Source organism: Panthera leo, chromosome A1 (assembly GCF_018350215.1).
Source record: "Panthera leo isolate Ple1 chromosome A1, P.leo_Ple1_pat1.1, whole genome shotgun sequence".
NCBI classification, from domain to species: Eukaryota; Metazoa; Chordata; class Mammalia; order Carnivora; family Felidae; genus Panthera; species Panthera leo.
The window spans coordinates 210,566,311-210,579,786 of record NC_056679.1 but is presented as its reverse complement, the minus strand read 5'-3'; the positions used below and the strand labels follow the sequence as shown (position 1 = coordinate 210,579,786).

At 38.8% G+C, this 13,476-nt stretch overlaps 1 protein-coding gene across 4 annotated transcripts in view; it reads left to right on the top strand.

Moving 5' to 3' along the window:
- Positions 1-13,476, top strand: part of SPEF2 (sperm flagellar 2) — a 184,102-nt gene that overhangs the window by 41,078 nt on the left and 129,548 nt on the right. For all 4 annotated transcript variants that reach the window (XM_042952165.1, XM_042952150.1, XM_042952160.1 and 1 more), the window contains 2 exons: positions 4,603-4,790; positions 7,839-8,007. In XM_042952165.1, coding sequence (XP_042808099.1) covers positions 4,603-4,790; positions 7,839-8,007 — 357 coding nt within the window. The remainder of the gene's footprint in view (positions 1-4,602; positions 4,791-7,838; positions 8,008-13,476) is intronic.

The following is a 13,476-nucleotide window of genomic DNA, read 5'->3' as shown; positions in this document are numbered from 1 at the left end:
GTTTCATCCCTCTTTTTTTTTTTTTTAATAAGAGTAAACTTGAATGGATTGAATGGCATTTGCTTGCATTAGAAATAGCGTTTCACTAATCTTCCTAAGTGCCTGTTGAAAAATATGTTTGCTTCAAGCCCAGATAATTAAGTGCAGAATAGTAAAGCCTTTATAGTAGGACTGATCCCACTGTGATGAGAAGGATTCCCTCCTTGTTTCTTTAACTGGCCTTGAATTAACTTCAGAGGATTGGAATGCTCAGGCCTGGTAGAGCCTCAGAGACCAGAACTGTGAGGTTCTGAGGCATCTGAAAAAAATTATATCCCTTCCTCTCACAATGATTACCTTTTCCTAAAGCTGAGGGTCTGCTTCTCTGGCACTCCTGTCTGTGAGACGGCTTGACTTCACAGGTTACCTCCACAAACATTGAATCTATCACCTCCTACATCAACAGTGGCTGGTGTATAAGTAGGAGCCAAAGAAATAAATGTTGAATTGAGTTTGCCAAAGGAACAGACCTTTTCTTTCCAGCATCATGCACTAAATAAACAAAATCCATTTTGTTACCCACAGCAAATCATTCAACTTTTGTGAAGAAGAGAGTTTTTAAAATCGTTTTTATAACTTGTTTCTGTTTTTGTAGTTTTTGATATTGTTTGTGGTGGAAGAAGGGGGAAAATTCTCCAAGTACTTTTAAATGTATTAAAGATTTTAAGTGTGCTAATGATACGGACTGTTAATTATATAATGTTAATTATTGTTTTGCTCTCACGTGGTCCCTTTCTGCTGAGGTCCATTGTAGAAATGCTCTCCTGCTTTTCTTCCTACTTCATTGGCTTCCCCTTCTTTGCCAGCTCATTCTCCTCAAATACCAAAATGTTAACGTCGGGATTCCTTAAAGCTTAGTCCCAGGCCTCTTGTTTTTCTCCTCTATGTTATTTCCTCAGAGGACCTCCTAATCCACAACCATGGGGGTGTAATCACTGCAGTAGACAGATGACTCCTGCATTTATATCTCTGCCTTCTGCAGTAAAGACCCATGTGTTCAACTGCTTTCCTGACATCTCTACTCAGATGTCTCAGAGACACCTCAAATTCAACATGTTAAAGCCAAATTTACGACCCTTGTTACTAAACTGGCCTTTTTCAAGTTTCCATATCCCAATAAATGACGACACCCTTTATTCAGTTACACAAGTGTAAAATCTCAGGGTCCACTTGAACCCTGCTTCACCCTCTCTTCCATATCCAGAACATCACTAAGTCCTGTCGATTTCATGTACTGTCTCTTTAATTTGCCCATTTTTCTCCATGTCTACACCATACCCCAGTCTCTACTACTACCACTGCAATGGCCTCCTTCATCCATTTTGAGAGGCTAAGAATTAGCAACTACAATTGGGGTGTGCGAGAACCTACCATTTTTTATATTCTTTAAATCAACCTGAGCTCAAACTCCAGCAGCCCATCTCTGCCCACAGAGACGAACGGTGCCCCAGGTCACAGGCCACGTCATCAGGGAAGCTCTGCCGTCATCAGGCCCAGGTCCAGCTTGTTGCATCTGAGGCCTCAGCTACCAGCCCACACATGAGGCACATGTCTTCACGGAGGCGAGTCCAGTCTCTGTTGGTCCCTCATGTGTTCCCCCTGAGGCTCTGCTGCTCCCCAGGAAGTGCCAGGGAGCACTTTCTCTTCCTCTTTCTCTTTGCTCTCAAAAGCTTCCCTTCTCTGCTCTCTCTTTGAGTGACCTAGATTAATTCACCTTTGAAGATGGCCTTTTAAAGTGAAGAGGAGTTGCCTACAGCTTCTGCTTTTTTGTCTTGCAGAAATTCCCTAAAGCAGGAGTTAAAAAGACATCTGCCTGCCTGTTAAAAATGAAGGGGAAGCTAGAGATAACTTCTACAAATGACCTGCCCTACTTCCATCTCCTCCAGATCATTCTCCATTCTGCTGCCAGAGGAATCTTCTTGCCTCTCAGATTTGACCACTGCCCTCACACTCAAAAACCCACCCACGGCTTCCCTTTGACCAGATCCCTGCTCATACCTTGTTCCCCTCTGTCTCCCAGGCTCTGGCCACACTGGTCTGCTCTCAGATCCTGAACAAGTCATTTCTTCTGCCTTTCTCCTTCTTCCCAAATGCCTTTCCCCAGCAAATCCTCATCTTTCAGAGCTCTGTGCACCTGCCACTTCTTGTCTAGTTCAGGCCCCCTGTTATGCACCGTACCCCATAGTCCTTCCCTGGTGACACTTATACTGTGCAAGAATACAGTCATTGTGTGGCTTTTTCACTGTCCCCCCAGCCCCCACTGGATGTAAGCTCCTGAGGAAGGGAGCATGTTTGCTTCTGCTCACTACTGTTTCCCCAGGGCTTAGGCCAATGTCCAGTACATTTAAAGAAAGCATAGACGGTGCTGGTGCAGAAAGAGAGAGAGCACGAGCGAGGGAGAGGGAGAGAGAGAGAGAGAGAGAGAGAGAGAGAGAGAACTTCATGTTTTCCATCATCAGTTTTTGTCTGGTTTGGTTTTGATTTTAGATTAAATCTGTCTCTTCTTTAAGGTAATTGGGCATCTATTCTATATTAAGAATTTTTGATTTCAGATTTCTGCCCCACCTGCTATTACTAGCAGTACTTAATTATAATAATATTTAACTTTTTATGAGTATTTACCGTGAGTCAAGCATTGAACTATGTTCATTACATGCACATAGAATTCTCACAACAGCCTTTGAAGTGGACGCTCTCCTTATCTACGTTTTACGCAGAAGGAAAATGAGACTTAGAAACCTCACGGTCGCACAGCCTGTCAGTGGTGTAGACAGGAGCACAGCTGGCTCTGTCAGACTCGAGAGTCTGGGTTCGTAACCGCTGAGATTTACTACCTCCCACAGACTTCCTTTTTCCTTTCCCTTCTTTCTTTTTTTTTTTTAGGGCTTCAACCCACTTTGCTGTAATGGGACAGGAAGTTGTGGTGGGTTTAGCACAGGGAGGCGAGGTGGGGTAAAGGTAGAAGACTGATAGCTAAAAAGAAGGAAAGGGTTGGAAGGAGGGAGGGAGACAGCTCGGAGGTGAAGGCTGCTCTCTTCCTGCTGGGGACATTCTACCCTTCTCTTCAAGGCTCGGGTCCTGTCACTCCGTAAACATTTTCACAGGCCTTATGGGCACTCTGCAGTAAAGCGGCCTCCCAAGCGCATTTTACTGTCACTATCTCTGTAAATTCTCATCTAGTTACGGCTTTTCTTTTGGATTCCTCTTTCCTCTGACCTTTTTGCAGGTCATGAAGCCCGCCCTAAAGCTTTGTACTTGCATTATATGCTTGCCCCAGAGAAACGGGGCCTGCAGAACGATACAGCAGGGACAAAATCTGGTGTGATTCCCGAACTTGCCAAACGTACAGAACTGACCTCAGAGGTCACCCAGTCCAACCCCTTTCCCCATAAAAACAAACAAAATAAAACAACGACAAAAGCAAAGGAAACTTCCATTTGGTTCAGTGGACGAAAGCAATGCACTGTCAGGCATTTAGTCATGTGTGAGTAGTATCGTAGGAAATATTTTCCCTGACAGGATGGTTTGGTGAGTTTTTCTGTGCATGCCTAGTCTTATTAATACCCCCACTTACAGGACATGGAGGCTGAGGGGGGGGCTCTGAGTGGGAGCCTAGGACTTGCCTTCTGTACACACGCTGGAGCTTGACTTTGATGGCAGCTCCTCCAAGGCCCAAGTTCACCTTCATCTTACACTCAGCGGGTTAAGTTACAGGAGGCAAGTATTGTTTCTGGAGCATATGTTAGCACAGGATAGAATTTCTCAAGGAGCTGGTTTAGCTATCTGAAAGCAACATTTAGTCATGCTGAGTTTGACCTTTATACTTGATGTGAAGAAAGCGTTTCTCTGAACAATATAATAGTGCAAACCAAGCAGAGGGTCATGATAAACTCTAAGTATTTCATTACTTTCTGCAGAAATAAATGTTCCCTGAGTGAATTTTACTGATTTATAAAGGCTGTAACAGCAGAAGGGTTTTTTGGTTGTCTAAATGCGCTTAACATTTGTTGGCGCGTGTGTGATAGGCTCAAGCCAGTAATATCAGGGAATTTCCAAAACGTTTTCTAAGTATAAATCAGTGGCCTAGAACTCTCTCACTCCAAGACAGAGGGCATCGGCTGAATGGAGCAGATGTGCCCAGTTAAGGCTCCTAAGATGGGTACGAAGGGGCTACGATGCTAGGGTGGCATAGGCTTGCCCGTTTCTCTGTGATCCCTGACTCTGACGATTTGCAAGCCATGAACTCAAGGCTTCTTTTTACACACTGAAGATCCAATTTATTGTTAATCTATGTTGGGCTTTCCACAGTTGGACCACTTTTCTCTGTAATATGTTTTGCTGATAAGATAAGCTAAAAGTGGAATATTTCCAATATTGTCATCGCCAGCAGACTCAGTACTTAATAAGGAAAAAAGTTCTCCTTCATGATTAAGTTCTTCTTGATGTAAAAGGAGGTTTCATTCTATTTAGAGATTTTTTTTTTTGCCCATTGAAATTATAACATTATTTTCATTTGAATCATCGCATAATTATATTGACTCAAACATGTCTCTGTCTTCTTAGGCTTTGGCAAAACAAGCCAAGATTGATTTTGAGGAGCAAGCCCTCAGAGAGAAGGAAATTCATGAACAGATTGCTGTGGAAAGAGCTCAAGCTCGTTACAAAAAGCATTATACAATATGTGCAGAAATTTTGGATCAAATACTTGATTTGTCCACTAAAGTGGCAGACTACCGAATGTTGACAGATAAGTAAGTGTTACTTTTTACAATCATTACAGTACAGACATCACAGAAAATGGTGATTGTGTATGGAGACACCCAGTTGATAAGAAAAGACAAATTTTTTCGTGAAAAAAGTACTAAGAAGTGGGGTCCAGGATACCTGGATTACTGACTCAATTCACCCACTCAATAGCCTTATTTAAGGTGCATTTATATGTCTTTTAACATTTAAACTTTGTGTCTAAATTTACAGTAATTTACAACGACAACTATAATAATTTATTTGACACACTTGGAACTTTCTGAAATACTGGAATTATTTAAAAATTACTAGTCATTAAATCTATTTACTTTCATTGTACCTTGTTTCTAACAGGAATTAATGTATTTATAAGGAAATATTCAATAATACAAAACATATTAAAAATATGCCAAATAAGAACAAAGGAAAATCCAAATTAAAGTAGAAAGTTAAGAACAAAAGATAAATTAGAACACAATTATATTGGCAGCAGTAGATTTGCAAGTGGCTGCAACTGAGCTGCAAATTTTATCTGAGCTTCCTGGTAGCCAAAGGAAAAAGGGAAATACAATCTGCCATGTGTTTTCCATTTTCCATTCTAGTTCATTACAAAATACAGAACTTTCCTTGGCACTAAATTTAGAACAATAGCTCTCTCACGTGGCACACTCATCTAAGGTACACTGAGTAGTGTAGTATATCTAGTGGAGAATGTTCTCAGCAAGATCTTTTAAACAAATGTATCATCTGGCCTCATAGACCTATTTCTTATGATATTCTTTGCTGAAAGTTACAGGAGAATGATATCAAAGTGTATCTCAGTGAAAGTAATTCCGCAAGGACAAGGGTAAGGCAACCCAGTTAAATATGTACACCTCTCAAATTACCCAAACTAAGATCTTCTTGAGAACCCACTGTTTTCTATAGTGGCTGCACCAGTTTGCATTCCCACCAACAGTGCACAAGAGGGTTCCCTCTTCTCCACATCCTCGTTTTTTATTTATCTTTTTGATCCCAGCCATTCCGACAACTGTGAGGTGATATTACATTGTGGTTTTGATTTGCATTTCCCTGATGATTGCATTTCCCTGATTTGCATTTCCCTGATGATTGAGCATCTTTTCATGTACTTGTTGGCCATCTGTATGTCTGCTTTGGGAAAATGTCCAATCAGATCCTGTGCCCATTTTTTAATTGGATTGTTCACTTTTTTGCTATTGAGTTGTAGGAGTTCTTTATATATTTTGGATATTAACCCCTATCAGATATGTGATTTGCAAATATTTTCTCCCATTCAATAGGTTGCCTTTTCATTTTGTTGATTGTTTCTTTTGCCTTGCAGAATCTTTTAAGTTGGATGTAGTCCCAACTGTTTATTTTTGCTTTTGTTGCCTTTGCTTTTGGTATCAAATCTGAGACCAACGTCAAAGGGCTTACTGCCTATGTTTTCTTTTAGAAGTTTTATGGTTTCAGGTCTTGCACTCAAGTCTTTAATCTATTTTGAGTTAGTTTTTTTGTGTATGGTGTAAGATATGTGTCTTTTGGTTCCAACTGAACACAACAATTACGCATATATATTAATATTTTATTATCTACACTACTATCAGTCAAGATAAACTCATGTTACTTCATTAAACAAGATGTCATCAGTATATATTTTTTTCTAAAGCACAGGTATATTTTTGGTATCAGCCTACTCAAAAGAACTAACTTTTTAGACTATTCCTTAAAATTATTGATATTCAGATAATAGGATATTAATTCAGTAACTGTAAGGTTAACTTTTGGACAGTATATAAATTGTTAATTACTTACTTTACCATAGAAGTCAATAATGCCATTTCAATAATTCTGATGTTACAGTATTTCTATACCTGAGCTTATTAATTTCTAAACTTCCATATTTCGACAAAGTAACCCTTAGCGACTGTAAATGTTTTATTAATGGAAAACATAATGTGATTATATTTGAAGTTGTACATTTAATTAAAGTACAACATTTTATTGTGGCAAAACATACATAACATAAAACTGACTCTTTTAATCATTTTAGATGTACACTTCAGTGACATAAGTGCATTCACACTGCTGTGCAACCATCATGACCATCCATCTCCAAAACTTTTCTATCATTCCAAACTGAAGCACTGTGCCCATTAAATAACTCTCCAGCCCCTGGTAACCTCTGTTCTACGTTTGGTCTCAGCGCATTTGTCTAAATTGGGTATCTTATAGAAGTGAAACCATACCTTATTTGTTCTTTTAGTGTCTGGCTTATTTCATTTAACATAATGTCCTCAAGTTTCATCCATGTAGTATGTATCAGAATGAAATTAATGAAATACTAACTTTTTTGTTGTAATTTCAAGCTCCAGTCCAACCAGTTTTAGAGAAATGCATCTGAATGTTAGACCCTTTCCTTTCTTTGCATTTTGTTCTTCTTGAAACTGTTTTCCCATTTCCCTGATTACATCTTGGTCATTCATCATATTTAAATAGAAATAGTTACTGAAAAATAATTTTAAAGGTTATCAAATATGTAACAATAATAAAAACCACCATGCATTCGATCTTTCTATTATAAATTACTTGCAAATATGTAAACCGACTGACATCTTAAAGGGGCTTTGGAAAATACTCAGTCTGCTCATTTTTGCACAGGAGGACACTTATATTAGAGCATTTAAATGATTTTCTGAGGTTGCACAGCCATTTAAAATCATAGCTAGGAAGTAAAGAACCTAAGTTTTGTGACAGTGCTCACCATTTTAAGATATAATGTTCTGTTAGGGCACAGTCAATATGAGTTGGAAGGACCAGTGGCTTTAAGTAATGTTCATTCATTCAAACCTGCTGAGTTCCAGATGTTCTTTCTACTAGCCATTAGCCATATCCAATAATAGTAAATGGACTCCCTAGCCTCAAATAGCAGATCCTGGGGAATGAATATGATAATAGAAAGACTAAGCTTTAAGGTGTATATTTGACTATTGATTGACTATATATTGACCATTGATTCATCTCTACCTTTTTAAAAATCTTTTCTGCTATAGTTTGATTCCATATAAGGTGATGCATGATTGGAAGGAACTGTTTTTTAACGGAAAGCCCATATATCAGCAAGCCTCTATTAAGCATCTACCAGCTAAGCCCTCTGCAGAACAACTTACAGAACTGGAGAAAAGTGACTTGCTAGATAGCAATGATTACGAAGAATATAAGGTACTTACTCATATGGAATAATTAGAGAGAATGCAACATAATACACAATGTTTCTTTAACATTGATTCTGTGATATTATGTCATTTCATCTCTGTTAATAAAAATGGGCATTTTGTGTTTGCATTTTCCCTTGGTTTAATTTGTGTTTATGTACTAAGTTTTAAATCTCTGGCCTCTTCATCGTCTATCATCTGTTACTCCCGGTAATAGTAGAAGAGTGGTCTGGAAAATAATAAAACGTAATATATTGTCAGGGCTGATAGATTTCAGAATTTTTTAAATATTTTGATTTATTCATTAGCATTTTCTTTGTATGAACTGTTTACCTTTGCTACAAAAACCCTGGCATAAAGGTATTTCTTTAGTAATTTATGTAAACAGTATGTGGTTTTTAGAGGCATATGGAAGAGGAGATAGTCTGAGTTTTATGAACAGCATGGATTCAAACAAAATTTTATTCAAAGATTTAAAAAAGTATTGAGCACCAATTTTGCTTCTTAGAAGAGCTGCCAAAAAGCCTTTGGTGTCAGACAGACCAAGGTGAGACCTCGGGCAGCCTGTCCCTTTGGTGGTGAGAGACTCAGTTTCCCAACTTATGAAATGGGGATAATAATATACCTACTTTATTTAGTTGTTGTGAAACTTATTTAAGATAATATGTATTAAATACTTAGTCAAGTGCACTGCACATTGGACGCAAACAATGCATATTAATTTCTTTCCCTACCACCCTGCTCTCTCCACTGCATTTCATCTCACCTTTAGGGGTAAAGATGTAAAATTGATAGCTATCAGATGGAAGTTCTGGGTAGATTGGCATCAATGGAATGAGAAATAAGCCCATTATTATGTTATTGAATAAGTTTTAGAACGGTAGTAAGTGCGACTCACTCGTTAAGAAACGAGAAAGAAGAATAATTTGACCTAATCATTTGCTGATACTTAGCAAATACTCAATAAATGTTTGTTGAAAGGATGAATGAATAAAATGAATGAATGACAATGAAAAGAGCAAAGTGTAAAATAGCGCTAATATGTAAAAGAAGAAATATCGAAACAAAATAAATTTATGATAAAATGGTAAGGAAAGAGGTTAGGAGAAATTAAATGTACATCATATTTTAATTGGGTGAATCTATATTTGTATCACTAAAACAGTTTTTATTTAAAAATTGACTGAACCTTATAGGATACCCATGCATATTTATTTTGTAGGGTTGTAGAATATAGTAGATTTAGTGTATCAACCTAAACTATAATGCTACACGATAAGTGCTTTGACAATATTAAAATATGTGAAGGTATTTTTTCTGTTGTAAAGTAAAAGTCATTTTTTTGACAATTTTGCTGACTTATAGAATATTTGTTTTCTGAGTTGTTTCTTAAACAGCTTTATCTACTCTATTCTTACTGCTTTCATAAATCAGGAGACCTGGTAGTCTGCAGCTTAGCAAAGATTTGCCTTTCTGACTTTTTTCTTGTTTGGGAAATCATTACCACAGGAACATGCTTGTCTTACCCACATCCTGAAGCAGCTAGCATGTTTCTTTTGCAGGAAATTGTACACTTGTGTTAGGAGTACGTGAACATCTAGCAATGCAGTTTATTTTGTTTATGGCCTTTGCTGTTTTCCTAGAAATGACAATTATCCTTGGAGTTCTGATATACATTTATGTGCTCTGTTCCTTTTCACTACGTGATGGAAAATAGATCATACAAAGGTACTAGGATATACTGGAAACTAGCCTATTATCATTCCCCATTATTAGAGCTTTTGTCTCTTCAGAAACTTGTGAAATGTTCCTCCATACAAGTGAAAAATAGATTCTTCAACTTGGAAACTGCATTATCTGGCTTAAATAGCCTTTCACAAGAGACAGAGGGACAGCAACTGGCAGCTTATCTAAAGGAAACTGTTGTCACACTCATCATCACTAAATTTTCTCAGGACTTTTAAGCCTTCAAGTAAATACATAACTTAGAAATTAACTTTCAAAAAGGTTACATTCTTAGCATACTCTGTTGATACACAGACCCAGCATCCTGAAAGAACTGATACATCCAGGCTTCGAGCCCACGCTTTTAAAGCTCTATTAGCATAAGCCCTAATGCTTAAAACTGTTAAATACTACACCTAGAAATAGGCATAAAAACAAATTTTTGCTCATGAACACATCATATAGAGATACAAAAAATTCGGTCCTTACTGCTTAACATTATTTCTTAAGTCATCCCACTCTATTAGTAAAGCAGGTATACGTGAGAGAGGGCTAGTCCAGGAATGGTGTGGCCAGGGATATCGTTTATCTCTCTGAAGAAGGAAGCAGGAACAGTGTCAGGGAGCAGCCAGGACATCCACTGTTGCAGGATAACCATGAGCTATTCAGTAGGGAGTGGGGAGGAGCCCTGAAAACCCAGTGGACCATGGGCAGCAGGCTAAGCCCGGACCCAAGTGCCCTAGACCAAGAGCTGCTCCAGCACAGCCCCCACCCAGCAGCTAGTGGTTCTCTATTATGCAGTGGTCTCCTGGTAAAGCCCAGCCTTCCCCCAGTACAGGTCCTTTTCGTGATTCTTACTGGCAAATTACCCAGAATCCCACAGCATTTGATTTTTACATAAGCCGTTTATTAGCAGATACCTACTGAATGAATTTAGGAGTGATTGAAATTTGGCATTCATAAACTAGAATTTGGCCATGGTTTCCTGAAGACAGATTTTTCCAAGTCTCTGCCACAAAGCACTTGGCAATTTGCAGAGATCTGGTGTGTGTGCCCACAAGCAAGTTGTAGTCGGAATTCTCAATTTGGAGGAAGGATGTTTTGTGTCCACCACATCATCAATGTTGTTTTAAGTTGGTCATGCTTTTTAATTGCTGCTATTTGTGTTTGTAATGAGAACTAACTGTTTAAATTCATGATCAGTTGAGGTTTCTGTGGCTGTTGGGTTAACCCTATAGTGTGTTGTAATGCACATTTTTATCAACAGCACTTTGGGCTTATGATTTTCTGCTAACGATGCATTTATACACATTATGGTTTAACACTAACCATGTCACTACAGCAGATGTATACATACCCATCCCCCAATTTGTTTATGCAGTGGTATTTGTTGTTACCAGGTCTTTTCCCTTGGAGAATATGAATGGCCACAGGGTTGTCTGTCTTCCTACATAAGTCTTATCTGATTTGTTTGACCCAAAGACTCCAGACACTATCTTGTTCTTACTCTTTAACTCCAGGCTTTGGTATTGATCCAGTGCCTTTCTAGACTCAACTTCTGACAGCAGGGTCTCTACCTTAGCTCTTGCCTTCTTCCCTCTCTTCCCAGTGAATGACCCAGTCTTCGCAATACATTATTTAATAGTTCCCCTATGGACAGAATGTTAAATTGAAGCCTGTATCACTCAAGTAACATCACTGGGTAACTGATGCACGTACACTGATAAATTTTAGATGAATGTGAATAGATCATTATTTTTTTAAGTTTATTTATTTATTGAGAGAGAGAGGGAGAGAGAATGTGTGCAGGGGAGGGGCAGAGGGAGAGGAGAGAATCCCAAGGAGGCTATGTGCTGTCAGCACAGAACTCGACACAGGGCTCAATTCCATGAACCTTGGGATCATGACCTGAGCTGAAATCAAGAGTCTGATGCTCAGCCGACTGAGCCACTCAGGCACCCCAGATCAAATAATAATAATATTATTATCTTTACTTATTTAAAAGATATATGGCAGCTCAGGCTGCCATAAGAAAATACTGTAGACTGGATGGATTAAACAACAGCAATTTATTTCTCACAGTTCTGCTAAGTCCAAGTTCAGGGTGCCAGCTGATTCAGTTCCTTGGTAAGGACTGTCTTCTTGACTAACTGATGGCCACCTTGCTATGTCCTTAACATGAACAGAGAGGGAGGATTCTGGTCTGTCTTCTTCCTCTTAACAGGACCCTAATCCCATCATGGGGGCCCCACCCTCATAAATTTTTCTAAACCTAATTAGCTCCCCAAAGCCTCACCTCCAAATACCATCACAGTGGGTGGAGGGGCACAATTTAGTCCATAACATACATGTTTATTCAGGACACTTATAAAATTTCTCAAAGTACAGACTTACCAGTCAAGTATAGGAACCCTAATGTCAAATGAAATTAGTTGTTTTATTGCTTTTTGTCCCCTGCTGAGAAAGAAGTCTTAATACCTTGTCTTTTGACTATGAAAATATGTTTATATTTTGTTTCCAGATATGCAGGAATGTAGCTTCCGTTTAAGTAGGTATAGTAAGCAGTTACTTTCATGGTCTCAGTTGAGATGTTCTGTTAGGCATTCTACTTTAAAAATTCTGCCTGCCATTTTACCCGATGCCCCACATTATCACTCTTTTGGATTAAGACTTCAGACGTATCTGTTAAAATACAAATACTTCCCAGGATAAGTGACAAGAATTATGATCAACATCCAAACAGGAGATAGGAAAGAAGTTTGGTACTGAAAGGAATATTCTATCATTCTAGTTTAGGTTCTATGTCATACATTTCATAGCTCCAGTTTCTTCTCCCCATTTGCTTCAAGTTTTGCCTCTAACCCCCTAAATCTCTCCTGTAATAGTAAGGCTACCTGGCTGGATTTTTTTCAGGCTAGACCTCATTGTGTGGCTCTGTCTTGGTGAAGTCACCAATGTGCCCTAGAACAGTGACTCCTGTAGTCAGGCATAGTGATGCTTACAAAGTAGAATGTCAATGTATTGGTTTTCAAAAAGGATCCATCATTGCCCAAGGCCTGTAGTTGCCAAAAAACAAGGCTGTCTTCTAACTTCTGTGATCAAGGATTTCAGAGGCTGGAGTAGGTTTGGCAGAGGTTTGGGACTTCTGTCTGTGGGGTGAGAGGGAATGGATGGAGACCTTGGGTCATGGGAAGGGTATTTCACTTCAAATTACTAGAATTGGTGACAACCTCGGTTCATTAGAGAACCATGGTAGGAGTGGTTGAATTAAGGTATCAAGTTCAAGGCATTAGACTAGAACTGCGAAATCATTTACAAAGCCAAATGATTGATACCCAGATAGAATGAGAAGTGAGAAGGATATAGCCAAGGGAGAAGAGTTTTGAATGCCTGACATGAATAAAAGTAAAGTAAATGTCCACCACCCATTTTCATTTGTTCATGATTGTGCAGATTAGGGAGAAGCCAGTCCTCTTCCAGGCTCCCTCTCATCTGGGATCAGGCAAGACAAAAGGTGGTCAGGTCTCCCTTGGCTTCCTACCTCTGATTTTCTGGTTCATTCTCTACCTACTTTGACAACGACAGGAGACAACTTCTATGCGTCAAGTCCAGTTTATCTTCAATTAGTTACTCACACTGCCCACCTAGCATTTTAGAGCAGGCTTTGAAGATCTGAACTCTAAAACTATATCTTGTTAGCTAGATATAACAAGAACACATGGGGTTGTTAATCTCAAGAAACTTAAGTGGA